Source organism: Staurois parvus, unplaced genomic scaffold (genome assembly GCF_062004578.1).
Source record: "Staurois parvus isolate SC_StPar_1 unplaced genomic scaffold, SC_StPar_1.0 ptg000586l, whole genome shotgun sequence".
NCBI lineage: Eukaryota > Metazoa > Chordata > Amphibia > Anura > Ranidae > Staurois > Staurois parvus.
This window is the reverse complement of record NW_028318382.1, coordinates 420,989-447,666: the sequence shown is the minus strand read 5'-3', so window position 1 is coordinate 447,666 and position 26,678 is coordinate 420,989. Positions and strand designations below refer to the sequence as shown.

The following is a 26,678-nucleotide window of genomic DNA, read 5'->3' as shown; positions in this document are numbered from 1 at the left end:
TCCAAGTGGTCATTCCGCCCCTGATACACACACATACACAGATCAGGTGTGTACACTGGCGGGACACATTGTGTATATAGTAGAGGCGTGTGCACGAGGCTGGCACTCAGTGTATGAACACCTCTCCCCTCTATGAAGTACCCCGGTGTTCTCAGCCCTCCCCTTCCCGGTATATTCCACACCCGCTCCTCACCCTGAGCACTCAGCGTCTTTAGCGCTTCCATGTTTGCCCTCCGTAGATCTCCACAGCTCTCACTCTAACCGCCCCGCATTCAAACTCAACAACCAATCACGCTGAAGCATCAATCGCTTTCTTTCGAAAAACTTTATTGACAACAAACACGTTTCTCTCTTGATGTAATCTGATTGGTCAGGCAGTGGGTTGGGCGGAGCGTTTCCTTTTCTTTTGTAGACTAGTGGTGTGGCGGAGTGGAGGGGAATGTATAGTTGCAGAGGATGGATCTGATATATGGAGCAGGGAGGGTCCCAGTCTGATCAGTGGAGCAGTGTGGATCTGATATGTGTAGCAGGGAGGGTCCCAGACTGATCAGTGTGGATCTGACATATGGAGCAGGGAGGGACCCATTCTGGTCAGTGGAGCAGTGTGGATCTGATATGTGTAGCAGGGAGGGTCCCAGTCTGATCAGTGGAGCAGTGTGGATCTGACATATGGAGCAGGGAGGGTCCCAGTCTGATCAGTGGAGCAGTGTGGATCTGATATATGGAGCAGGGAGGGTCCCAGTCTGATCAGTGGAGCAGTGTGGATCTGATATGTGTAGCAGGGAGGGTCCCAGTCTGATCAGTGGAGCAGTGTGGATGGGGAGGATGGGTTGTTGGCACGTTAAAGGGGGAACGTGGATACTATTTAAAGCAGAAGATTTACCCCCTTCCCTGACCAGGCATTGCAATACGGCGCTGTTACTTTAACTGACAATTGCGCGGTCATGCAACGCTGTGTATAAATAACATTTGTTTAAATTTTTTCCCACAAACAGAGCTTTTCTTCGGTGGTATTTGATCACCTGTTTGTTTTGGGTTTTTTTGTGCGATTAAAAAAAAGTCAATTTTGAAAAGCAATATTTTTGTCTTTATGCTATAAACCATATCCATTAAAAAAAATAAAATTTCATAAATTTAGGCTAAAATGTATTCTGCTACATGTCTTTTTACTGAAAAAAAAAAATCCCAATACGTGTAAATTAATTGGTTTACGTAAAAGTTATAGTGTCTACAAATGGCGGTATGTATACTGAGATTTTTGTTTTTTTATACTAGTAATGGCGGCGATCAGCGACTTATAGCGGGACTGTGGTGGGCATTCTGACACTGGGGGGGGAACTGACTACTGGCCACTGACAACTCCAGTGACACCAATACAGTGATCAGTGCTAACAATAAGCATTGACACTGTACTAATGACACCGGGCAGGAAGGGGTTAACATCAGGGGCAATCAAAGGGTTAACTGTGTGTTGTGCTTACACTGTGTGCTGTTTTAGGCTAGGTTCTCCACGTCCCTGTGGGCTGCGTTTTGCTTGGGCACGAGAGCCCATTAATTTGAATGGACTCCCGTACCCCGGGACACGCAGGAAAGTCCCTGCACTTTTTCGGAAAACACAGCCCACAAAGGAACTTCGCTTCCCAGTACGGTTGCGATTTCCAGTGCGGTTGGCGTGCCATTAGAACTAATGGCACCCGCACACGGGTCCGCATTCCTCTGTGTGGGTGGTGCGGCTGCACAGATTTTTGTGTGGATCCACAGTGGCACCACCTGCACAGATGTAAACCGGGAGTTACTAGGCAGACATGCTGTGCAGAGAGATACAAAGTGGCATGTCCATGCTGACAGGAGAGAGATCTGTGTTCTTTACACACAGATCTCTCACCTCTCAGCTTTACGCTGAAAAACTTGGCAAATTGTCGTTTTTGGACTTTTTTCGAAAAAAAAAAAAAATTTTTTTTTTGCAAAAAAACTGCAAAACACTGCTTAACGCTAATGCAAAAACGCTGAAAACTCACGTTTTTAATGTGACTTTACACAGCTAACATTACCAGCGTTATTAGAACACCCAGTGTGCATGGAGCCTTAGTGGCGATCACCAATAATCGCTGACTGGGTTCTGATGATTGACATCCACTGCAACCAATGGCACTACGCTGCTCCACAGCACCATAGTAGTTCATTGAGAACTACAAGCCGACAGCCACTAAGGCTGTTGGAACTTGAAGTTTCTCATTCACAGAGGACTGTAAATGAGTGACGCGGAAAATATTCCCTGCTAGCTATCAAAGCGGGGGCCAGTCTATTCATTACATGTTATAGCCTGAATATGGGTGTAGCGTGTAACATGTTATGGAGGGTGAACTTATCCTTTAAAGCTTAGGACATTTGTGTATCTGTAATAATATATATTTATATATGCTATTCAGGCAGAAGAAACAGCCAGATCACTGTTCACAGTGTTCTGTGTTTTTGTAAACACAGAACTCTATGTGTGATTGGGCACAGCCGATCAGTCGATTTCAGCTGAAATCAGCTGCCAAACTTTGCTTTGTCTTATCACAGCACGGGTTGGCAGGGGGGCGTGACCCAATTAGGATAAAAGGCCAGTCACATACATATACGTGATCGTGCCTGCATCTGTATATTGACAGTGAGCGATCGGCAGGTGGTTTAATAGACCTAAGGCTAGGTCCACTCCACAATTTCTGGATGCGTTTCTGCATACATGTTTTTGATGCATTCCGGAGCGTTTTTGATGCATTTTCCCCTTCTTTTTTTCCTCTTCTTTTCAGTTTTGGACATATGCGTTCCGGGGGAATATTAATGCGTTTTGCTGCATTCTAGATGCGTTTTCATATAGAAGCAATGCAACATGTTCTATTTTTGTTGACTGCACTAGAATGCACTATATTGGCATGAACTAGGGCCATGGGAATCCATGGAAACCACTTTGCATGCATTTTTTTTATGCACATTAAGACCCCATACACACTAGTTTAAAAAAAAATCCACTGCTCCTAGAGGAGATCGGCGGTTTGCCCGTAGAAGCAACTAATGTTGTCCTATGTGTCCATGCACATTAGGTAGTCTATAGGTGTTTTTTTTAAGCTCAGCATTTAAAGGCAGAACCCCCCCCAGCTGTTTTACATTTTTTATAGTGGTTTCCTGGAAGGAAAAAAAACACTAAACGCTCCTTAATGCTGCGTGGAGCCTTAAAACCCACCTGCATCTGGTGTGAACCAACCCTATCCAAAAACCAAAGCTCTAACCAAAAACTAAAATCCCATTTAAACTGTAAAGCGGATCTCCAGTCTCACTTGAAAAAAATAAAAGTCAGCAGCTAAAAAAACTGTAGCTGCTGACTTTTAAAAAAAAAAGACATTCATCTGTCCCACGATCCAGCAGTGTAGTCACCGCAGTCAACTTTACTGGCCATCCTCTCTCCCCGGTGCAGACATCTTCAGTGTGGGCACCTGGCTGTGACAGCTTGCGGCTTCACAGCTGAGCTCCCACTGCGCATTCACGAGTAGCGCTGCGCTTTGTGAATAGTCCCGTAGTCTTCTGGGACCTGTCACCTATCCAAGAAGACTACAGGGGGGGCAGGGGAGAACTTCCACTTCCGATTGCCTAGGCCAGTGGTCTCCAAACTGTGGCTCGAGGGACGGATGAGGCCCTTTGATAGCCTTTATCCAGCCCTTGGGGTAATAGTCCTCCCACTATCACACTATCCCACTAAGGCACTATTCCTCCCACCGACACCAACAGTGGGGCACTATCCCTTCCACTGATATCAATAATGGAGCACCATTCCTTCAACTACTATCAATGATGGGGCACTATTCCCCCCACTGATATCAATAATGTGGCACTATTCCTCCCACTGATATCAATAACGAGGCACCATTCCTCCCACTGACATCAATGATGGGGCATTATTCCTCCCACTGATATCAATAGTGGGGCGCTATTCTTCCCACTGACACCAACAATAAGGTGCTATTTCTTCCATGGATACCAATGATGGGGTACTGCTCCTACCAGTAATACCAATGATTAGAGATGAGCGAATCGAACCAGGCGAAGTGGAATTCGTTTCGAATTTCAGGAAATATTCGATTTGCGGCGAATCCGAATATTAGCATACTTCGGGTGCGCGAATCGGATTTTTCCCGATCAGCCGCAAAAGTGTCCCTGCAGAGAGCTCCGCTATTTCTGACAGTTCTCTGACAGTTCCTTCACATGTACAGCGGTTGAAACATTGTATCTATTTGTTTCCATTTAGGATACAGATGTTTTTATTCGGAAATAGATACAATGTTTCAACCGCTGTAAATGTGAAGAAACTGTCAGAGAACTGTTAGAAATAGCGGAGCTCTCTGCAGATACACTTTTTGCTGTACTGGAATACTTCTTCTTTTCATTCTTCTTTTCATTCTTCTCATTCTTCTTTTCATTCTTCTTTTCATTCTTCTCATTCTTCTTTTCATTCTTCTTCTTCTTTTCATTCTTCTTTTCATTCTTCTCATTCTTCTTTTCTTCTTCATGAAAAGAAGAATGAGAAGAAGATTGAAAAGAAGAATGAAAAGAAGAATGAGAAGAATGAAAAGAAGAATGAAAAGAAGAAGAAGAATGAAAAGAATGAGAAGAAGAATGAAAAGAAGAATGAGAAGAAGAATGAGAAGAATGAAAAGAAGAATGAGAAGAATGAAAAGAAGAAGAATGAAAAGAAGAAGAAGAATGAAAAGAAGAAGAAGAATGAGAAGAAGAATGAGAAGAAGAATGAGAAGAATGAAAAGAAGAATGAGAAGAATGAAAAGAAGAAGAAGAATGAAAAGAAGAATTAAAAGAAGAAGAAGAATGAAAAGAAGAATAAAAAGAAGAAGAAGAATGAAAAGAAGAAGAAGAAGAAGAAGAATGAAAAGAAGAATGAAAAGAAGAATGAGAAGAATGAAAAGATTCTTCTTCTTCTTCTTTTCATTCTTCTTTTCATTCTTCTTTTCATTCTTCTTCTTCTTCTTTTCATTCTTCTCATTCTTCTTTTCATTCTTCTCATTCATCTTCTCATTCTTCTTTTCATTCTTCTTCTCATTCTTCTTTTCATTCTTCTTCTTCTTTTCATTCTTCTTTTCATTCTTCTTCTCATTCTTCTTCTCATTCTACTTCTTCTTTTCATTCTTCTTTTCATTCTTCTTCTTTTCATTCTTCTTCTTCTTTTCATTCTTCTTTTCATTCTTCTCATTCTTCTTCTCATTCTTCTTTTCATTCTTCTTCTCATTCTTCTTTTCATTCTTCTTTTCATTCTTCTTTTCATTCTTCTTCTCATTCTTCTTTTCATGAAGAAGAAAAGAAGAATGAGAAGAATGAAAAGAAGAATGAAAAGAAGAATGAAAAGAAGAAGAAGAATGAAAAGAAGAATGAGAAGAATGAAAAGAAGAATGAAAAGAAGAAGAAGAATGAAAAGAAGAATGAGAAGAAGAATGAAAAGAAGAATGAGAAGAATGAAAAGAAGAAGAATGAAAAGAAGAATGAAAAGAAGAAGAAGAATGAGAAGAAGAATGAGAAGAAGAATGAAAAGAAGAATGAGAAGAAGAATGAGAAGAATGAAAAGAAGAATGAGAAGAATGAAAAGAAGAAGAAGAAGAAGAAGAATGAAAAGAAGAATTAAAAGAAGAAGAAGAATGAAAAGAATGAAAAGAAGAAGAAGAATGAAAAGAATGAAAAGAAGAAGAAGAATGAAAAGAAGAAGAAGAAGAAGAATGAGAAGAATGAAAAGATTCTTCTTCTTCTTCTTTTCATTCTTCTTTTCATTCTTCTTCTTCTTTTCATTCTTCTTCTTCTTCTTTTCATTCTTCTCATTCTTCTTTTCATTCTTCTCATTCATCTTTTCATTCTTCTTTTCATTCTTCTTCTCATTCTTCTTTTCATTCTTCTTCTTCTTTTCATTCTTCTTTTCATTCTTCTTCTCATCCTTCTTCTCATTCTACTTCTTTTCATTCTTCTTTTCATTCTTCTTCTTCTTCTTTTCATTCTTCTTCTTCTTTTCATTCTTCTCATTCTTCTTTTCATTCTTCTCATTCTTCTTCTCATTCTTCTTTTCATTCTTCTTCTCATTTTTCTTTTCATTCTTCTTCTTCTTTTCATTCTTCTTTTCATTCTTCTCATTCTTCTTTTCATTCTTCTTTTCATTCTTCTTCTCATTCTTCTTTTCATGAAGAAGAAAAGAAGAATGAGAAGAATGAAAAGAAGAATGAAAAGAAGAAGAAGAATGAAAAGAAGAATGAGAAGAATGAAAAGAAGAATGAAAAGAAGAATGAGAAGAATGAAAAGAAGAATGAGAAGAAGAATGAAAAGAAGAATGAGAAGAATGAAAAGAAGAAGAAGAATGAAAAGAAGAAGAAGAAGAATGAAAAGAAGAATGAGAAGAAGAATGAAAAGAAGAATGAAAAGAAGAAGAAGAATGAAAAGAAGAATGAGAAGAAGAATGAAAAGAAGAATGAGAAGATGAATGAGAAGAATGAAAAGAAGAAGAAGAAGAATGAAAAGAAGAAGAAGAATGAAAAGAAGAATGAAAAGAAGAAGAAGAAGAATCTTTTCATTCTTCTCATTCTTCTTTTCATTCTTCTTTTCATTCTTCTTCTTCTTCTTTTCATTCTTCTTCTTCTTTTCATTCTTCTTTTCATTATTCTTCTTCTTCTTTTCATTCTTCTTCTTCTTCTTCTTCTTTTCATTCTTCTCATTCTTCTTTTCATTCTTCTCATTCTTCTTTTCATTCTTCTTCTTCTTTTCATTCTTCTTCTTCTTCTTTTCATTCTTCTTCTTCTTCTTTTCATTCTTCTTTTCATTCTTCTTCTTCTTCTTTTCATTCTTCTTCTTCTTCTTTTCATTCTTCTTTTCATTCTTCTTCTTCTTTTCATTCTTCTTCTTCTTCTTTTCATTCTTCTTTTCATTCTTCTCATTCTTCTTTTCATTCTTCTCATTCTTCTTTTCATTCTTCTTTTCATTCTTCTTCTCATTCTTCTTCTCATTCTTCTTCTTCTTTTCATTCTTCTTTTCATTCTTCTCATTCTTCTTTTCTTCTTCATGAAAAGAAGAATGAGAAGAAGAATGAAAAGAAGAATGAAAAGAAGAAGAAGAATGAAAAGAAGAATGAGAAGAAGAATGAAAAGAAGAATGAAAAGAAGAATGAGAAGAAGAATGAAAAGAAGAATGAGAAGAAGAATGAGAAGAATGAAAAGAAGAATGAGAAGAATGAAAAGAATGAAAAGAAGAAGAAGAAGAATGAAAAGAAGAATAAGAATGAAAAGAAGAATGAAAAGAAGAAGAAGAAGAATCTTTTCATTCTTCTTTTCATTCTTCTTTTCATTCTTCTTCTTCTTCTTTTCATTCTTCTTCTTCTTTTCATTCTTCTTTTCATTCTTCTTCTTCTTATTTTCATTCTTCTTCTTCTTTTCATTCTTCTTTTCATTCTTCTTCTTCTTCTTCTTTTCATTCTTCTTCTTCTTCTTTTCATTCTTCTTCTTCTTTTCTTCTTCTTTTTCTTTTCATTCTTCTCCTTCTTTTCATTCTTCTTCTTCTTTTCATTCTTCTTGTCATTCTTCTTCTTCTTCTTTTCATTCTTCTTCTTCTTTTCATTCTTCTTCTTCTTCTTCTCATTCTTCTTTTCCTTCTTCTTTTCATTCTTCTCATTCTTCTTTTCATTCTCCTTTTCATTCTTCTTCTCATTCTTCTTTTCATTCTTCTTCTTTTCATTCTTCTTTTCATTCTTCTCATTCTTCTTTTCTTCTTCATGAAAAGAAGAATGAGAAGAAGAATGAAAAGAAGAATGAAAAGAAGAATGAGAAGAATGAAAAGAAGAATGAAAAGAAGAAGAAGAATGAGAAGAAGAATGAAAAGAAGAATGAGAAGAAGAATGAGAAGAATGAAAAGAAGAATGAGAAGAATGAAAAGAAGAATGAAAAGAAGAAGAAGAAGAATGAAAAGAAGAAGAAGAATGAAAAGAAGAAGAATGAAAAGAAGAATGAGAAGAAGAATGAAAAGAAGAATGAGAAGAAGAATGAAAAGAAGAATGAAAAGAAGAATGAGAAGAATGAAAAGAAGAATGAAAAGAAGAAGAATGAAAAGAAGAAGAAGAATGAAAAGAAGAATGAAAAGAAGAAGAAGAATCTTTTCATTCTTCTCATTCTTCTTTTCATTCTTCTTCTTCTTTTCATTCTTCTTCTTCTTTTCATTCTTCTTTTCATTCTTCTTCTTCTTCTTTTCATTCTTCTTCTTCTTCTGAGGATGAGGATGAAGAAGAAGAAGAAGAAGTAGGATGAAAATAAGAAGAATTCCAAGCCGGCAAAAAGTGTATCTGCAGAGCTCCTCTATTTCTGACAGTTCTCTGACATTCACATTTACAGCGGTTGAAACATTGTATCTATTTGTTTCCATAAATGGAAACAAATAGATACAATGTTTCAACCGCTGTAAATGTGAATGTCAGAGAACTGTCAGAAATAGCGGAGCTCTGCAGATACACTTAGCGGAGCTCTGCAGATACACTTTTTGCCGGCTTGGAATTCTTCTTATTTTCATCCTACTTCTTCTTCTTCATCCTCATCCTCATCCTCAGCAGAAGAGGATGAGGATGAGGATGAAGAAGAAGAAGAAGAAGTAGGATGAAAATAAGAAGAATTCCAAGCCGGCAAGAAGTGTATCTGCAGAGCTCCGCTAAGTGTATCTGCAGAGCTCCGCTATTTCTGACAGTTCTCTGACATTCACTCCATACAGCGGTTGAAACATTGTATCTATTTGTTTCCATTTATGGAAACAAATAGATACAATGTTTCAACCGCTGTATGGAGTGAATGTCAGAGAACTGTCAGAAATAGCGGAGCTCTGCAGATACACTTAGCGGAGGTCTGCAGATACACTTTTTGCCGGCTTGGAATTCTTCTTATTTTCATCCTACTTCTTCTTCTTCTTCTTCTTCTTCATCCTCATCCTCAGAAGAAGAAGAAGAGGATGAGGATGAAGAAGAAGAAGAAGTAGGATGAAAATAAGAAGAACTCCAAGCCGGCAAAAAGTGTATCTGCAGAGCTCCGCTAAGTGTATCTGCAGAGCTCCGCTAAGAAATAGCGGAGCTCTGCAGATACACTTTTTGCCGGCTTGGAATTCTCCTTCTTCTCATCCTTCTTCTTCTTCTTCTCATCCTTCTCCTTCTTCTCATCCTTCTTCTTCTCATCCTTCTTCTTCTTCTCATCCTTCTTCTTCTTCTCATCCTTCTTCTTCTTCTCATCCTTCTTCTGCTTCTCATCCTTCTCCTTCTTCTCATCCTTCTTCTTCTTCTCATCCTTCTTCTTCTTCTCATCCTTCTTCTTCTTCTCATCCTTCTCCTTCTTCTCATCCTTCTTCTTCTTCTCATCCTTCTTCTTCTTCTCATCCTTCTTCTTCTTCTCATCCTTCTTCTTCTTCTCATCCTTCTTCTTCTCATCCTTCTCCTTCTTCTCATCCTTCTTCTCATCCTTCTCCTTCTTCTCATCCTTCTCCTTCTTCTCATCCTTCTTCTTCTTCTCATCCTTCTTCTTCTCATCCTTCTCCTTCTTCTCATCCTTCTTCTCATCCTTCTCCTTCTTCTCATCCTTCTTCTCATCCTTCTCCTTCTTCTCATCCTTCTCCTTCTTCTCATCCTTCTCCTTCTTCTCATCCTTCTCCTTCTCCTTCTTCTCATCCTTCTCCTTCTCCTTCTTCTCATCCTTCTCCTTCTTCTCATCCTTCTCCTTCTTCTCATCCTTCTCCTTCTCCTTCTTCTCATCCTTCTCCTTCTTCTCATCCTTCTCCTTCTTCTCATCCTTCTCCTTCTTCTCATCCTTCTCCTTCTCCTTCTTCTCATCCTTCTCCTTCTCCTTCTTCTCATCCTTCTCCTTCTCCTTCTTCTTCTTCTCATCCTTCTTCTTCTTCTCATCCTTCTCCTTCTTCTCATCCTTCTTCTTCTTCTCATCCTTCTTCTTCTCATCCTTCTCCTTCTTCTCATCCTTCTCCTTCTTCTCATCCTTCTCCTTCTCCTTCTTCTCATCCTTCTCCTTCTTCTCATCCTTCTCCTTCTTCTCATCCTTCTCCTTCTCCTTCTTCTCATCCTTCTTCTTCTTCTCATCCTTCTCCTTCTTCTCATCCTTCTCCTTCTCCTTCTCCTTCTTCTCATCCTTCTCCTTCTTCTCATCCTTCTCCTTCTTCTCATCCTTCTCCTTCTCCTTATTCTCATCCTTCTCCTTCTCCTTCTCCTTCCTCATCTCCAAGGGCATTTAAATTAAAGGTACAGTGTTCTGCACTAATATAAAGGCTCTCTGAAGCCTAGAAACCCTTTTTATAAGTTGAATTCGTAGCGAATAAATTCGCATCGAATCGAATTTCTTCCTCAAATTCGGCGAATCAGCCGAATCAAATTTTTGAATAATTCGCTCATCTCTACCAATGATGGACCACTATTCCTCCTCCTACTGACCACAGGCACTATGTAACTGACTGCCAACCCTGTGGCAATTTTTATTCTCACTGAATACATCGGGAGCTGAATACATGTAGTACTTTGTCCCATCAGGAACTGAATACATGTTGTACTTTGTCCCATCGGTAACTGAATACATGTAGTACTTTGTCCCGTCGGTAACTGAATACATGTAGTACTTTGTCCCGTCGGTAACTGAATACATGTAGTACTTTGTCCCGTCGGTAACTGAATACATGTAGTACTTTGTCCCATCGGTAACTGAATACATGTAGTACTTTGTCCCGTCGGTAACTGAATACATGTAGTACTTTGTCCCGTCGGTAACTGAATACATGTAGTACTTTGTCCCGTCGGTAACTGAATACATGTAGTACTTTGTCCCATCGGTAACTGAATACATGTAATACTTTGTCCCGTCGGTAACTGAATACATGTAGTACTTTGTCCCATCTGGAACTGAATACATGTAGTACTTTGTCCCATCGGTAACTGAATACATGTAGTACTTTGTCCCGTCGGTAACTGAATACATGTAGTACTTTGTCCCGTCGGTAACTGAATACATGTAGTACTTTGTCCCATCAGTAACTGAATACATATAGTACTTTGTCCCATCGAGAAATGAATACATTTAGTACTTGGTCCCATCTTCCTATGTGTCCTGTAACATAAACTGCAAAGTCAGACAGCGTGCCTCCCCACCTTGGTGCATGGCCACCCAGTACTGCAGCTCGCAAGGAAACTGCTCTATAGAGAGTGTCTGCCTCTGGCTCCCAACCTCCCTTCCCTCTGCATTTCTCTTGGCAGTGCTTAACTTGGGTAAGTGTTGGGAGCCAGAGACAGGCGCTCACTATCAAAGCAACCGTCTCCCTGCTAGCTGCGATGTCCAGCAGCTTTGTCCCATGGGGAACTAAATAATGTGAAACAAATAGTGATAATTCTTTAATACTGGTATCTTTTTTTCCATCTGACTTTCTATTTGTGAGGGGCAGGAAGTAACCTTGAGTGTCTGTTCCAGTATTACCAGCAGGTATGTTCCATTATCTCTAGATCACATACAAAATGAGCAGGTTGGACTGGGGCACTAAAGGAATACTTGGATGGGTGGACTGTGCTTCCTGTATGCATCTCATGGTTTAACCACTTACCCTCCAGGCCATTTTTTGCAATTCTGCGCTGTGTTACTTTAACTGACAATTGCACGGTCATGCAACACTGTACCCAAATGAAATGTATGTCCTTTTTTCCCCACAAAGGAGCTTTTTCGGTAGTATTTGATCACCTCTGCGTTTAAATTTTTTGCGCTATGAACAAAAAAAGACCATTTTGAGAAAAAAAACTATTTTTTTGACATTTTGCTATTAAACATGTCCAGTAAAAAAATTACAAAGATCTAATTTTGTCATTAATTTAGACCAAAATGTATTCTGCCACATGTCTTTGCTAAAAAAAAAATCCCAATACGTGTAAATTATTTAGTTTACGTGAAAGTTATAGCATTTACAAATGGCAATATATACAATGGAACTTTTTTATACTAGTAATGGCAGCATTTAGCAACTTATAGCAGGACTGCGGGACCACAGCGGGCATTCTGACACTGGGGGGGGGGGACTGACTGTCATTGACATCCCCAGTGACACTAATACAGTTATCAGTGCTAATAAAAAGCATTGACACTGTACTAATGGCACTGGGCAGGAAGGGGTTAACATCTCGGGCAATCAAAGGGTTAACTGTGTGTTGTGTGCTGTTTTACAGTATGCTGTGTGTGTGCTTTACTGTGTCAGCACTTTGCTTTATATTGCTCTGCTGTATTGCAATACAAAGCAATGTGCTGGAGCTGACGAGGAGAGATCTGTATTGTTTACATACAGGTCTCTCCCCCGTCAGCGATACTCGGTGATCGCCAGGTGCCAGCGGGAAATCACTGGCTGGGACCCAGGGATCGACAGCTGAGGCCGCCAATGGCCGCCCCCTACTTAGAAATGCAAAATTATGTATATACTGTATGTAGCTGTATTTCTGCTTTAGGGTCACGGGAAAACGGTTAATTTGCAATCTGATTGGAGAGTACCTTTAGATAAATAGTATGGAATGCACATACTTAAGGCTGCTGCTAGAAATCACAAAGCCTAGTACAGCCTACCTGACAGGGCCCCCCAAAATATTAAAACAACATATTCGCAAAAATACACTAAAATCATTATTAGCAGACACAAAATTCCTGCTAAATCTAAATGATCAAGCTGTATTATGTTAATAAATAAAGCTCTGTGTGTAAATAAGGTCTTGGGGCTGATTCACATTGGTGTAGTGGCCTGTATAGTTTAATCAATGTTTTTTTTTTTTGTAGCTGGGAGCTTTGTGTAGGCTATGGGGATGCAGTGGCTCTACAAACCCCACTGCAAGACCTAATTTGACAGGCATGTGGATGGAGATGTACGGCCCTGAACATAGGCAGTGTCCATTTGGGGCCATTCACCTACACCTGTCAGATTAGGATCTGTGGCTGTGTTCATACAGTTGTTGCATCCTCAAGGAGAAACAGACAGCTTCAGCTGCACAAACAAACCATTCATTCAAATACAAATTCGTTTTGCGTTAAGTGTAAACAATCAATGTTAAAGTTACATAGAAAATATGCTAATGGTGTACATTCTACATAAACAAAATGGTGCTCAAAATAAAAGATGAATAAAAAGCAAATCACAAACAATCCATAAAAGTGTAAACCAGTTCCCTGATTCTTGTGATAGGTAATGAAATCTTCATTCCAACATAACCACCAACGGGAATTTCCACCACCGTAATATCAAATCGGAAGCTTACCAGATCCTTAGACCCCTTTGCTTTAGGGGGTCAAAACACGCTCAATGTATATATTCTCATCCAGACACATATGTCTTAAATTGGACCAAATGCACTGCCTGAGGTTCATCAAGCAGTCCCAATGTTTTGTCAGTGTTTACTCTTGCAAAAATAAAACAGGTGCCTCTCATAGTGCAGGTAAATACAACTGGTTTATTTAAACAGACGAAAAACCACTTACAAGCACAGAAGATAAGAAAAGCATCAATCCACAGCGAGCGACTAAAATGGCGATCCTACACGATGACGTCAGAAGGGAGGCTCCGCCCACCCTCTGACGCGTTTCGCCGTAATAAGATGTATTCTGGGGCTAGAAGACCACCCTCCGCCATCACACATATAGATGAAAATCAAGCTTCAATTTGGAATACGTCAGCCTACATGTTGGTACCAAAAACTGGAAAAGAAATCACATCCGGAAATAGAACAAACCATACAAATAAAGAACAATCCAATCCAAGCCTCTCTATCATATCTGTATTAGAAGACAGAGCCAAGGCTCGCTTTAAAAAAGTTACCAAACCGATCCCAAATTACAGGGAAAAGGTTAAGATAAAAAATAAACCAATACTAAAAATTTATTTGGATAAAAAGTCCACAGAGAATTAATATCAAATAAATAAATACTGAATTTAATATAAATAATGAATATTCCAAATTGATAGCAATGAATTTCATAAACCCCATAAACGACTAGAGGGCCATCTAGTGGTTATCATGGCCAACCACTGATCAACTTGCTTCAACAACATATATACAGTATTAACAAATGATCACAGTTAATAATCAACTTATTACAATAACGATAAAAATAAATTAAAGCACTGGTATAGCCTAATCATAATAAATGGATCTAAATCTAATTAAATTGATATACATGATAAATGCATACAAACCAATATTAACTGTATAAATCTATTAATTTAAATATAATGAATAAAAATAAATATAAATTACACCCCAGAGTAGTATTAAATTCTATGGGCCCTTAGAGACGGATGACTATGGTGGGGGAAGATACTCTTAGTACATGACAGGAATAAGAACATATTAGGGAACCATATTGATGTAACTAAGCATTGTTAATAAAGGCATTGATGTCCCAATCTACATTTAACCCATTTGATATGTAACGCTTGACATTATGAATCCTGTCAGGAATCCCAGGGCTCACGGCGGTGCACGGGTATGCACATGCGCAGAACGCCGATGCGCATTAGCTGGTGGGCACTAGGACATAGGCAACAGCGGCAGCTGCGCATGCGCATTCGCGGACGTGCGCCTGGCACCAATGACAGCGCAGGGTGCACTATTTAAACCGGCCCTTTGCATGTTCAAATTGCCGTATGGTCCTTGTTCCTGTTGATTCCTGCTCGTTCTGTTCCTGTGATTGCCTTGTTGCCGACCCAGCCTGACCCTGATTCTGTTGACCGTCTCCTGCTCTGACCCTTGGCTCGTTTGACTATCCTCTGCCTGATCCTGACTATCTGACCTCCCGTTGCTGAACCTGGCCTGTGACCCGATTACTCTTAGCCTGCTGCCCTGTACCGTCTGCCTCCGCTGTTACCGACCTGGCCTGTCTGACTTCGCTGCTCCTGCTCAGATCCATCCATCCTGCACGGATTCATCCATCCTGCTCGAATCCATCTGCTACTGCCTAGGTCTGCTCCGCCTCTTCACAGCAGGCTCATACCCGCTACGTACCACTGGCGATTATATCTACCACAGCTGGGTGTACTAGGGGGCCGCGACCTGGTCTCAGTCTGCTCCAAGTCCATCCCCACCATCAGGGGCTCTGGTGAATAAGCAGTCTGGGGCTTAGACTCCGCGCCCTGGGGAATCCCGGTCTGTGGGTCTCTAGAGCCCCCGCCAGCTGGCACTTGACAAATCCATTTGGTCTCAATTCTGGATATTTCTCTTCTAGTGGCACTCCCTCGCTAATGTGGGACAAATTTGTCAATCCCCAGGATCCTTATTATGTATGGTGACATAGTTTCTGGAGACACTATGTCCTTTGAAACCTCTTTTAATGTTTCCTATATGTTCCCCTAGTTTAACCTGAAGGGCACGAGTGGTCCTCCAAATGTATTGGAGGCCACAAGGACATTGCAGAATGTAGACCACATTGAAAGTGGTGCAAGTTACAAAAGGTTTAATAAGATGAACCATTCATTCACACTGTATGGGCCAGAGAACCCATGTAAATGAGGCCTTAATTTCTCAAATAATTTTTTATTTTGTTGACAATTTTTTAATTATTTTTTACATTTTTAAAAATGATTTACGCTGTTGTAGGGACTTTGGTGAAACATCAGGGGTCTAAAGATACCCGGAAGTCTCACTTTTGAGACAGAGAAAGGGACTTAGGACAAAAATGTCTCCATCCATTTCTTTGCAGCCTCAGCTGCACTGGACAATGGATGAACAGAAAGCACTGTGTGCAGAGGCTTCTGTTCATTTACAAACTGAAGCATCGTAAACACAGCTTCAGTTAGGAATGAATACTGTGAGTGATCAGTGCCGAAAGTGCTCAGGAACCGATCATGCTTGCTATGAGAGCACTCAGAAAAGAGGAGGAGAGGAGAGTAGTGGCAAGGGACCCCAGAAGAGAAGGTTCAGGGGCCACTCTGTGCAATACCATTGCACAGAGCAGGTAAGTGTACCATGTTTATTATTTTAATAAAAAAGGAAGCTTTACAATTACCTTAATGCAAAGAATGCATTAAGGTAAAAAACCTTTTTGCAACTTAGAACCAACAATCCTTCTGCTGGCTGTCGCAGGAGTTCACAGCCTGATTGCGAGCAGTTCCCTGATTGGTGCCCAGCTCCCTGTCTTGTGGCTTCAATAATTATTTTACGTAACATATCTTGGAGGAAACATGTCCTCTTTACTGCATTACCCGCATGTTCTGGGGACAGGATGTGGAGGACAAGGCTATGGGTGTCCGGTCAGTAAGCCTGATGTGCTGGCCTGTAGTGATGGGCTGAACTCTCCCCCTGTTCAGTTCGCAGTCGAACATTCGAATCTACTGAAAGTTCGACCGTGAACTTTGAACAGGGACAATTCACTAAGTGGTATCTTACGGCATCTGAGTATGCGGTAAGATACTGTACAGTTACTAAAAAACCGCATGAGTTATATTATTAAGCCATGCGGTACTTTTGTAGTGAAGACATTCTTTAATGTTTCAGCTGTCAGCGAGGTTCCCCACCGACAGCAGAATGTTAAAAAAAGTGCCGGCATTGCCCCGTAATTAAATTTTTTTTTACAAAAAATGCGTTGACTCCCCCCCATCCATACCAAGCCCTTTGGGTCTGGTATGAATTTATTCTGGTATGGCCTTTATTAAAAACAAAAATAAAAAAATGTCCCCTGAAGTAGATCCAACATCAATCACGATGTCCGCCGCCAACCTGAAAAAAGACAAAACAAAATGCTCCTCTCTTGATGCTGACAGCTGCTCCGGGATGACACTTCTTAAATAGTGGGATGATGTAAAAAAGTGGCGGGGTCACCCCAGCCCCTTTGGACATGATCATGCGCTGTGATTGGCCAAAGCATTGCACCTGACCTGTGGTCAGTGCATTGTCAGGGCGCAGTGCATTGTGAGGTGCGGCAGATGAACAGCCTGCCGAAAGCCCTTACTGTTCGTGTGTTCGCTGAACACACGAACGGCCCATGTTTGAGTCAAACTTATGTTCGACTCGAACTAGAAGGCCAACCCTCCTCCTTCCTCATCTGGACCTACCTAGTTAGGGACTTAAGCCTGGAGATCCCTTCTTTTTCTTTCACACCTTTACCCTCTTTTTCCCTCTCACCTGTACCCTCTTCTTCCTCCAAACCTTTATCCTGTTCTTCCCTCTCACCTGTACCCTCTTCTTCCTCCAAACCTTTATCCTGTTCTTCCCTCTTACCTGTACTCTATTCTTCCTCCTCCACACCTATACCCTCTTCCTCCTCCACACCTGTGCCTTCTTCCTCCTCCACACCTGTACCCTCTTCTTCCTCCTCTACACCTATACCTTCTTCCTCCTCCACACCTGTACCTTCTTCTTCCTCCTCCACAACTATACCCTCTTCTTCCTCCACACCTGTACCTTTTTCCTGCTCTACACCTGTACCCTCTTCTTCCTCCTCCACACCTATACCTTCTTCCTCCTCCAAACCTGTGCCTTCTGCCTCCTCCACACCTATACCCTCATCGTCCTCTACACCTATACCCTCTTCCTCCTCCACACATATACCCTTTTACTACTCCACACCTGTACTGTCTTCTTCTTCCTCCTCCACACCTGTACCTTCTTCCTCCTCCACACCTGTGCCTTCTTCCTCCTCCACACCTGTACTCTCTTCTTCTTCCTTCTCCACACCTATACCCTCTTCCTCCTCCACACCTGTGCCTTCTTCCTCCTCCACACCTGTACCCTCTTCTTTCTCCTCCACACCTATACTCTCTTCTTCCTCCTCCACACCTGTACCCTGTACTTTCTCCACACCTGTACCCTGTACTTCCTACACACCTGTACCTTTCTCCACCACTGTGTCTTCTCCCCTTTCACATGTACCCTCTTTCTCCTCTTACACACCTGTACCCTCTTCTCCCCTCTTGCCTGCACCTTCTTTTTTCCCTAAAGATTTCAAATCAATAATCTGCACACTGCTACACCCCCCTCAAAATATTTCTAGCAAACTTTGCATAAAACAGGGATGTTTGGGTCACATACATTGCAACTCATGTTGAAGCTGGCCAACTTCATCAAAGTAATCCCTCTCTGGCCAGTCCCTACTCTATGTTGCAAAATGCAAAATACTGTCTTACTTATTCAGTGACTATAGTACCAATGTGGGGCAAAGAGACACAGTTAATGGAGAGTTATAGACTTAGGTCTGGTCACTGATCTTCACTATACAATAGAAATGTCTGTGCTTCAATCAAAATAGCTTGCACATATACAGTATACTGTATATAACCCTTCAGGTGCTAAAGGAGTGTGACCACCTGTTAACACTGAATACCAAAATCAACCCTTTGCACACTGCTATACACTGCTCATTTTTTCCCCTCTCACCTACTGTATACCATCTTTTTCTTCATTCTCCACACTTGTCCCCTCTGATTTTACCACCCCACTAGTCTCTGCTTCTTCATCAACACCTATCGGTATCTCCTTTTCTTCCTCCGCACCTGTACCCTTTTAACAAAATCCCAGCATTCTGCAATTCCAGGCAGTGTCACACTGTGCTCTGTCTATATTGTTGGGGTTTTTTAAGTTAATTCTTTAGGTTCATGTTTGTCTGTGAAATTCTTAGTTGTGGTACAGTAGAAAATGAGTATTTTGTGGTTTCAAGGACTGTCGAATATGTGTGCAGTGTGTACTGTGAGTAGGCTTAGCTATATTAACCACTTCTTGACCGCCCTATAGCAGAACTACTGCTACAGGGTGGCAGGGCTGCGCAAAATCACGTATATATATGTGATGTTGTATTTCCAAGTATGAGGCGCACAGATGCACCACTCTACCCGTGCCACCATTGGCGGTTACAGCTGTCGATCATCGGGTCCTAGCTGGAGAATCTCTGCCGACTCCTGTAGATCACTGAGGAACGTTGACAAAGCAGAGGTCTGTATATAAACAATAGAGATCTCTCCCCTGTCAGCAACAGCACATTGCTTTGTATTGCTCTGCATAGCAGAGCAAAACAAAGCAGCGTGCTTACACAGTAAAACACACACAGACAAAAGATCACTGATCACTGTATTAGTGTCAGAGGGGATGTCAGTGACAGTTAGTCAGTTCTCCCCCAGTGTTGGAATGCCTGCCCAGTCCTGCTATAAGTCGTTGATCGCCACCATTGCTAGTATAAAAAAAAAATTAAAAATTCCAGTATATATGCCACCATTTGTAGATGCTATAACTTTATGTAAACCAATTAATTTACATATATTGGGATTTTTTTTTAGCAAAGACGTAGCAGAATACATTTTGGCCTAAAATTATGATGAAATTAGATTTTTTAAATTCTTTTACCTGATATGTTTTATAGCAAAAAGTCAAAAATATTGTTTTTTTTTTCAAAATTGTTAGACTTTTTTGTTTATAGCGCAAAAAAAAAAAATTGCAGAGGTGATCAAATAAAACCAAAAGAAAGCTCTACTTGTGGGAAAAAAAGGACATAATTTTCATTTGGGTCCAGCGTTGCATGACCACACAATTGTCAGTTAAAATAACGCAGGGCAGTATCTCAAAAAATGGCCTGGTCAGGAAGGGGGGTAAATCCTCTGGAGGGCAAGTGGTTAAACCATGTTTCTTTATGTCACTCCAAATATCCAGCACAATTTTTACCACACCCATGTTTCACCATAGCACACTCTGTCAAGGTGGCCCTCTTTCTCAAGTTCCGTTGTTGCAAGGTATGTTAATGTTTGCCAACAAGTATCTGAGCAGGCTCTTGCTGTCTGCTTACACTGAAGCCGGAAAAGGAATTGTCATCATGGGAAAAATGCAAAAGATTACTACTACAAAAAAATGTTGTTTCCATTGCATTTATTTACAAAGACTTTCATACAAATACAATAATTTTCATAAATAAATAAATAATTAATACATTTTTTTTCTTTTGTCTTCTTGTGTATTCTGTGTAGTTATTTTAAAACTTTATAGTTTGTATTTGCCTTAGAATAAGGGAAATAATTATTGTTATGTCATGTTTTATAGTCTGTTGCAATATGTTTATTGTTGAAAATAAATAAAATATTAGATAAATAAATATAAAATAAATGATATAACTAGCAGTGCAGTATGAATCACAAGAGATATTACAAAATAATATATATATATATATATTAAAAAAAGGTAAATAACTCTTGACAGAGTTACTTTTTTTATCTCAAACCAAGACTGTGAACTTTATGAAAGTTCGTTACATTAAACAAATTCTGTCACATCTGAACAGCAGTTTGGGTCAACTGAGGAACATATTCAGATATATAACAGAAAAGATTTTGCACTGTACACGGTACATACATGCATTGGTTGGTTCTAAATTTATTGGGTCGGATAAAGCAGGAAATCCTTTATGTGCACTTGATCACTTTGTGGCTTCATTTGCACAAATTGGTTTTCAGTCTGGGAGGTACAAATATACCAGCTAGGGTAAGCAACTGATTCAAAGGTATTGCTGGAATTGCCATTTACTCTTTTGTAAAACAGGAAGGGCAGCAAGTCATCGTTCTTCTTTTCCTGGATGTTTTCAACCTCCTGTTAAAGAAATACAAAAAGAAGAATTTAGATGAGATTCAGGAACAAAAAAACAAAGCCAAATCGGAAACACAATTAGTGATTGATCCCTCCTCCCCTGGTCAAGGATGAAATGTGATCTAAGGATTTCATGATTGTATTTGTGGTATTTTAATCAGTGCAATTAAATCTGACTTGATATGTAATTCCCTAATTTTCTGTGTTGCGGAATCTATCCACACCCCAAATAGTCCAACTTTAGATTGTACCTGGAATTCACAATTATTCTTTAAAAGACAACTGAACCTTTGGTACGAGCTGATCTTTGAGGCATCTGTCCACCTCCCTGAGTGTAGCCTGCAATGAGAAATACTTACCTCCATCTTGGATGGAGTTTCCCCACTTGGTTCTCTTTATCTTGCATATGCAAACAAAGGCCCCATTCATTCCTATCAAGAGCCGTAATCATGGTGGCCTCCAGTAGTCTTGAAAAGTACAGCTCTCCTTATAGGAATGACTGCTGTGAGTCGGCATAGGATGAAAATGGCCTAGCAAGATCACTTTCTAAAGCAAGACTGTGCGGCTCTGAACAGGCCGCACAAGGTAGATTGTTGGATCAAGGATGAAGGTAAGGGTAAACTAAAGGTATAGTTGTCCTGTAAGCTTTCAGACTGCCTAATATTATTTATACATACAGATTAAAAATCACGTATTACGACCCATTGGTATATGAACCTGTGCCTATGTCAATGTTTTTCTGTTGGATTTCAGTGGGATTTGTATGTAATGTTTTTAATAGCAGTAAAATCCAGTGATTAATGCTTACCATTAGTGATAACACTGGAGTATCTTGGTCTCCCTCTTCAACTCTGCAGGATAAATAGAGGTTGCGACCTACAATACTCAATGTAACTGGCCTTTTCTGTCCATTGAAAGGTGAAGAGATGTAGGCACCCATGTTTACCTTTGCTAAAAAGAATGAAGAAAATCAATTCAAAATGTATTCTTGTTTTTTTCCTTTTACAAGATGTAAATAAAAATGCAAAAAAATTACATAGAAATGCATAAACCACTAAATTTGATCAGTTGTGCTTTACTGTCATGAAATAAACACAACCGATCTTAAAGAAATCGATTGTAATATGTATTTATATTTTATGTATGTGTTAGATTGGATATGTGAATACCATCAGTTTGAGTCATTCAAAGTGAAAAAAGGTCTAAAGAGCAGCTTGCAATAATCAGAGGTTTTATTAAGAATATGTGTGCCTTTAATATGTGTGCCTTTAATACTAATAAAACCTCCAATTTTTGCAATGCTCCTCAGACAAGGCTAAGGTTTGTGGGAAGTGGAGTGTGGATATTGCCTAATTTCCCTTGCGGCAGCAGTGTCTTTTTTTTTTTAATGTTAAAAAAATTATTCTTGTGTGCAGTTTGTTAGTATGTGCATGGCAGGACTGATATTTGCTAATTACATAGGTAGGCTATGCTTCCTACTTAGTAGAGCTGAACAATCACTGTTTGTAATATCAAGTTTTAGTACCTTTTTTATTTACAAATGTGATATTTTTTTCAAAGTAGCTAGCTTATTATGGTGTCTGTTTATGACACAGAGAATAGCTGTGATTCAGAGGATCGCAGCTACTCTCTGGTCATTCACAGTTTATGACACTCAGGAGATTAGCGGAGAACATGTTCCCCGCTGATCATCTCAGCACACAGATGGCCAGTGTATGAAGGAGCAATGTCAGCCCTTCACTGGCGATCTCTGTTCTCCCTCCAGATTCTCCAGCCCAGACCTGGAGAATCGGAGGAACCGCAAACTAAGCAGCGATAACTTACCTCCGCTTAGTAAACGGTGTTTGACTGATCTCTTACTGTAATCTTGCAAGATTATAGTAAAAGCAGCCATTTTCCAGCGTTTGTAGATCATTCTCCCTTCCTTTGGAGAACTGATCTACACCACTTCATAAAAGGCATTCACAGGAGAACTGTGTTCTCCGAGAATGCCGGAGAACTTAGCAGCAGTAATTTACCACTGCTTGATAACAGGACACCAAAGTTCCTTATGCCAGACAATTAAAGATCTCCAAACTGCAACACAACAGATTATTTTGTATACTGTAGAACAGGAGATACCATCTTTGTTATTAGGGAGAGGAATGGTGCCCCATCATTGGTGTCAGTGGGAGGAAGAGTGCCCCATTGTTGGTATCAGTGGGAGAAATAGTGCCCCATCACTGGGGCAAGATAAAGGCTAGCAAAGAGCCACAGCTTGGAGACCACTGCTGTAGAACATTAAACTGCAAATGGCAGTATACCTTCATTGGTGCGGTTGTTCCCTTGTAAAAACAAAGCCACGAGGTGGGCGTTTCCCTGGTATTCCTGTAGCGTGACACTCTTCTGCCTGCTGTCCCGAATGAAATGTACTGTTGTGTTACTGTAGCGGAATTTTGGTGCGGCTGCACACGTCTCATCCACTTTATTGATGGAAACATCTTCTAAAAACAAAAAAAGAAAAGCATGTTAGAAATGTGTTTTGTCTATTCAGTTTCTTGCATGTTAATTTACAAGGACAGCATTTCATGAGTTAAGAATTATCATCAAGCATAAAAAGTTATTAATCATATTATTATATCATTATTAATCATATTTGACATATAATTATACTGTTGTTTTCCTTTAAAATACAGCTAAATGATATACTCTAAACCAGCCTTTCACAACCTTTTTTAACATGGAGAAAACCTTTAAAAAAGTCTCAGGAACCCCTGCAAGCAATTACTATATCTACAGCTCACAAGATATTAGTCTGGTCATCAGTGGTTCTTTCATTGGCAGTCAGTGGGAAGAATGGTTCTTTCAATGGTGGTCAGTGGGCAAAATGGTTCCTACATTTGTGGTCAGTGGGCAAAATGGTTCCTACATTTGTGGTCAGTGGGAAGAATAGTTCATTCATTGGTGGTGATCAGTGGGAAGAATGATTCTTTCAATGGTGGTCAATGGGAAGAATGATTTTTTCAGTGGTGGTCAGTAGGAAGAATGATTCTTACATTGGTGGTCAGTGGGAAGAATGGTTCGTTCATTGGTGATCAGTGGGATGAATGGTTCTTTCAGTGGTGGCCAGTGGAAAGAATGGTTCTTTCCTTGGTGTTCAGTAGGAAGAAGGGTTCTTTCAATGGTGGTCAGTGGAAAGAATGGTTCTTACATTGGTGGTCAGTGGGAGGAATAGTTCATTCATTGGCAGTCAGTTGGAAGAATTAATATTTCATTGGTAATCAGTGGGAAGTATGCTCCCCATATAGAAAGCTAAACATATACATAATTGGTGTCAGTGGCTACTTATCTGAGAGAAATAAACTGCTCATGGCTCAAGGAACCCTAGAAACCTCTGGAGGAACCCTAGTTGAGAAAGGCTGCTCTAAACTCTACTCTGTTTAGGAAGACTGCTTTTGCTACATATTATGTGAATACACATATAATAATGACATATTGTACACTAGGCAATTCAAAAGGATATCATTTCTAAAGAGAATCATTAATGGATATAATGTAGCACACATTCTGAGTTTTAAAATTCTTCCATAAGAACTTTTTTGTGCACTTTCCATGGTTTAAATGGTTTTGTTGTATTTCATAGGTTTAATTTTCTTTCCAGTGTTCTACTTCTTATTACGGATTGCTGAGACAAATTCCTTTTAGTCTTATCATATTAATTTCACTTCAATTATTTGATCATGTGAAAAGGAAAGACCTGTTTATTTTATCTGTGCATGATTGATGATCCAAAAAGAATCCTTACCTATAGAACTGCATTAAAAAGAGAGGAGCAGCAAAGCACAGTCGCTGCTAAGCAGGAAGCAGAGCCTGCATATATAATGAACAAATATATCTATTTCCATGTGAAAATATATTTACAAATACATAGAAACAAGTTTAAAAAAAAATATTCTCACTGCTAAAAATCAAATATAACTGAAAAAATATATTGTTCCCCTTTAATAAATTTAAGTAGAATAAAGAAGAAACTTTTACCACATGATGAAAATCATATATTGTTAATTTTTTCTAGGCACATTGGTGGTAAAACATCTTAGTATATCTGTCTTCAGGTACTAGAAAAAAAAAGTATTTTTTTAAGATTTTAAGAAACTTACCTTCCACTAAGATGTGATTCAGTAGATCATCGTCCTCGAATAAGCACTCAAAGTCATTCCTTCCTGACACTCTTCCAATAATTACTATTAACTTGATTGCTTTCTTTAAAGATGGTACAGGTTTTCTTGGCTTTCTAATTTCCTGAGTTATAATAGATCTGCAGCTTGCCTCAGAAGAAATGCACGATTTCCATCCTAAGTGGTTAATATCAACCTATAAAATAATAAAAAAAAAACACATTTAGAATTTAAACATGCTATATATTGTCTGTTTATATTAAGGAATTATTTGCGATATATTATCATCTCAACTAAAGCATTTTTGTATGATTTTTGTTTTATTCTTATAGCAGAACATCAAGGAAACGGTTAACACAGCTGCAAGATATACATGTCAACTGTGACAATTAATCATCATGCTCTGATGATGCTCTTTCATTGTTCAATAAGAAGATAGGTGTCACAGGAAGCTGCAATAGTAGGAACAAAAAGTACTGCTGTCACCTTTCTCATTAGAAAGTTTATCAGAGGTGTGTGAATCCCAAAACTGGCTTAACAAAAGCACCAGTCCTTGGGCAAGTAGAACAGCTCAATTTATTTTTATTTTTTTTTCAATAGTATATTTAAATGTTTGCATGCTATTACAGTTTTAAGGATATTGTAGCAAACAAGCACACGCAGTCACCAAAACATTTCACAAAAATGGTATACATATATGTTGATCTTTTGGGCCACAAAAGACTAGCATATATGTATACCATTTTTATAAGATATTTTGGTGAAACCGATGAATAAGATTGTAATATGAATTAATTTTATGAAATATTACAACCTATATTAGTAGGTTTTGTATTTAATTGAATAAATAAAGAATATTTTTTAATAGTTGTGCCTCAAAAATCCCAACTTTCACAATACACTACTAGAAATTTATACTACAGGGGTGTGACACTTTACAATTTATTTAAGATTAAAGCACACGCAGTCATTGTAAAATTACATCTTTTCAATCACAATTTACCTTCATTTCAGAAGAGCATTCTGAATAAAATTCTTCTTCACTAAAAAAAAAAAAAAAAAAATTATTCCACTGTAAGGGAACACAGGCAGAGTAATATAAAATAGTACTAAATTGCTTGCAACAAGAGCTAGCTATCAATATATCATATATACGTATAGAAGTAATATAAATGTATATATATATAGATAGATATATATTTATAATATATTATTTATTATTATATATATTGTTATACAACATGTATTATATATAATATATATTTATATTTTATATATTTAGACAGAGAGAGAGATAATAAAATATTAATTTATATTGCTGACCCTAACATTCATCTGTCTCAGCATAAATAATTTGTAATTATCAAAAAATTTAGTGACCGTACCTGTAGCTGTCCATAGGGAGGTAATTTATTTCAGGAACTACTGCCATTGTACTTTCTGTGGAAAGACAATGTGAGAAATAAATGCATTTACAATTTGCTGTTAGAGCTATGACCTGTTCAAATACAAATAGATATAGTAGCATTTCAAAAATATAGGGGTAAAAAAATCATACCTTGCGATATAGAAAATCTACAAATTGAAAGCTGTCACTTTTGTCCTCTGTAAGAGGAATGTTATCTGATGCTTTGCGTTGGTGAATCTTGCTGAACACTTCCCTCCAGCTACTTTAATAGCCCATGAAGGCGTGGTTGTACATTCTTGAGCAATATAGGATTTTCACATCCGTCCCCCTGTAGAAGGGCTGCGCACAGCATAGAAATCCTTTTGTTGTGTACTGATGAGCATATCAGGATGTGACGACCATATTATATTTCATCATAACCTGTGGGATTTCCTCAATTTTCAGGAGAATACACTGCCACTACAAGAGAATCTACTAAAGGAGTAGGGAATGTTCA

General features: G+C 38.8%; 2 protein-coding genes across 2 annotated transcripts in view; both read right to left on the bottom strand.

The window, feature by feature from the left end:
* CKAP2L (cytoskeleton associated protein 2L) overlaps positions 1-282 on the bottom strand; it is a 33,915-nt gene extending 33,633 nt beyond the window's left edge. Inside the window, exon 1 of the mRNA XM_089692406.1 lies at positions 194-282. Within this exon, the coding sequence (XP_089548532.1) occupies positions 194-224 (31 nt within the window). The 5' untranslated portion in view covers positions 225-282. The remainder of the gene's footprint in view (positions 1-193) is intronic.
* Positions 283-19,891: 19,609 nt separating this feature from the next.
* On the bottom strand, positions 19,892-26,475 carry LOC149450003 (interleukin-1 beta-like). Its single transcript, XM_089692397.1, has 7 exons — positions 26,333-26,475; positions 26,160-26,214; positions 25,778-25,817; positions 24,757-24,970; positions 22,921-23,100; positions 21,426-21,568; positions 19,892-20,620 (listed from the first exon to the last, which is right to left on the bottom strand). Exons 2-7 carry the CDS (start codon positions 26,204-26,206, stop codon positions 20,408-20,410), a joined length of 837 nt encoding a protein of 278 aa, XP_089548523.1. The 5' UTR covers positions 26,207-26,214; positions 26,333-26,475; the 3' UTR covers positions 19,892-20,407.
* Between the last annotated feature and the right edge of the window lie 203 nt (positions 26,476-26,678).

Coding starts and splice junctions, on each gene's coding strand:
- LOC149450003 (XM_089692397.1), bottom strand. CDS start 26,206: ATGGCAGTAGTTCCTGAAATAAATTACCTCCCTATGGACAGCTACAG. Junction 25,818..26,159: donor CTCCCTATGGACAGCTACAG/GTACGGTCACTA, acceptor TTTTTTTTTTAG/TGAAGAAGAATTTTATTCAG. Junction 21,569..22,920: donor GAACAACCGCACCAATGAAG/GTATACTGCCAT, acceptor CATTCTTTTTAG/CAAAGGTAAACATGGGTGCC.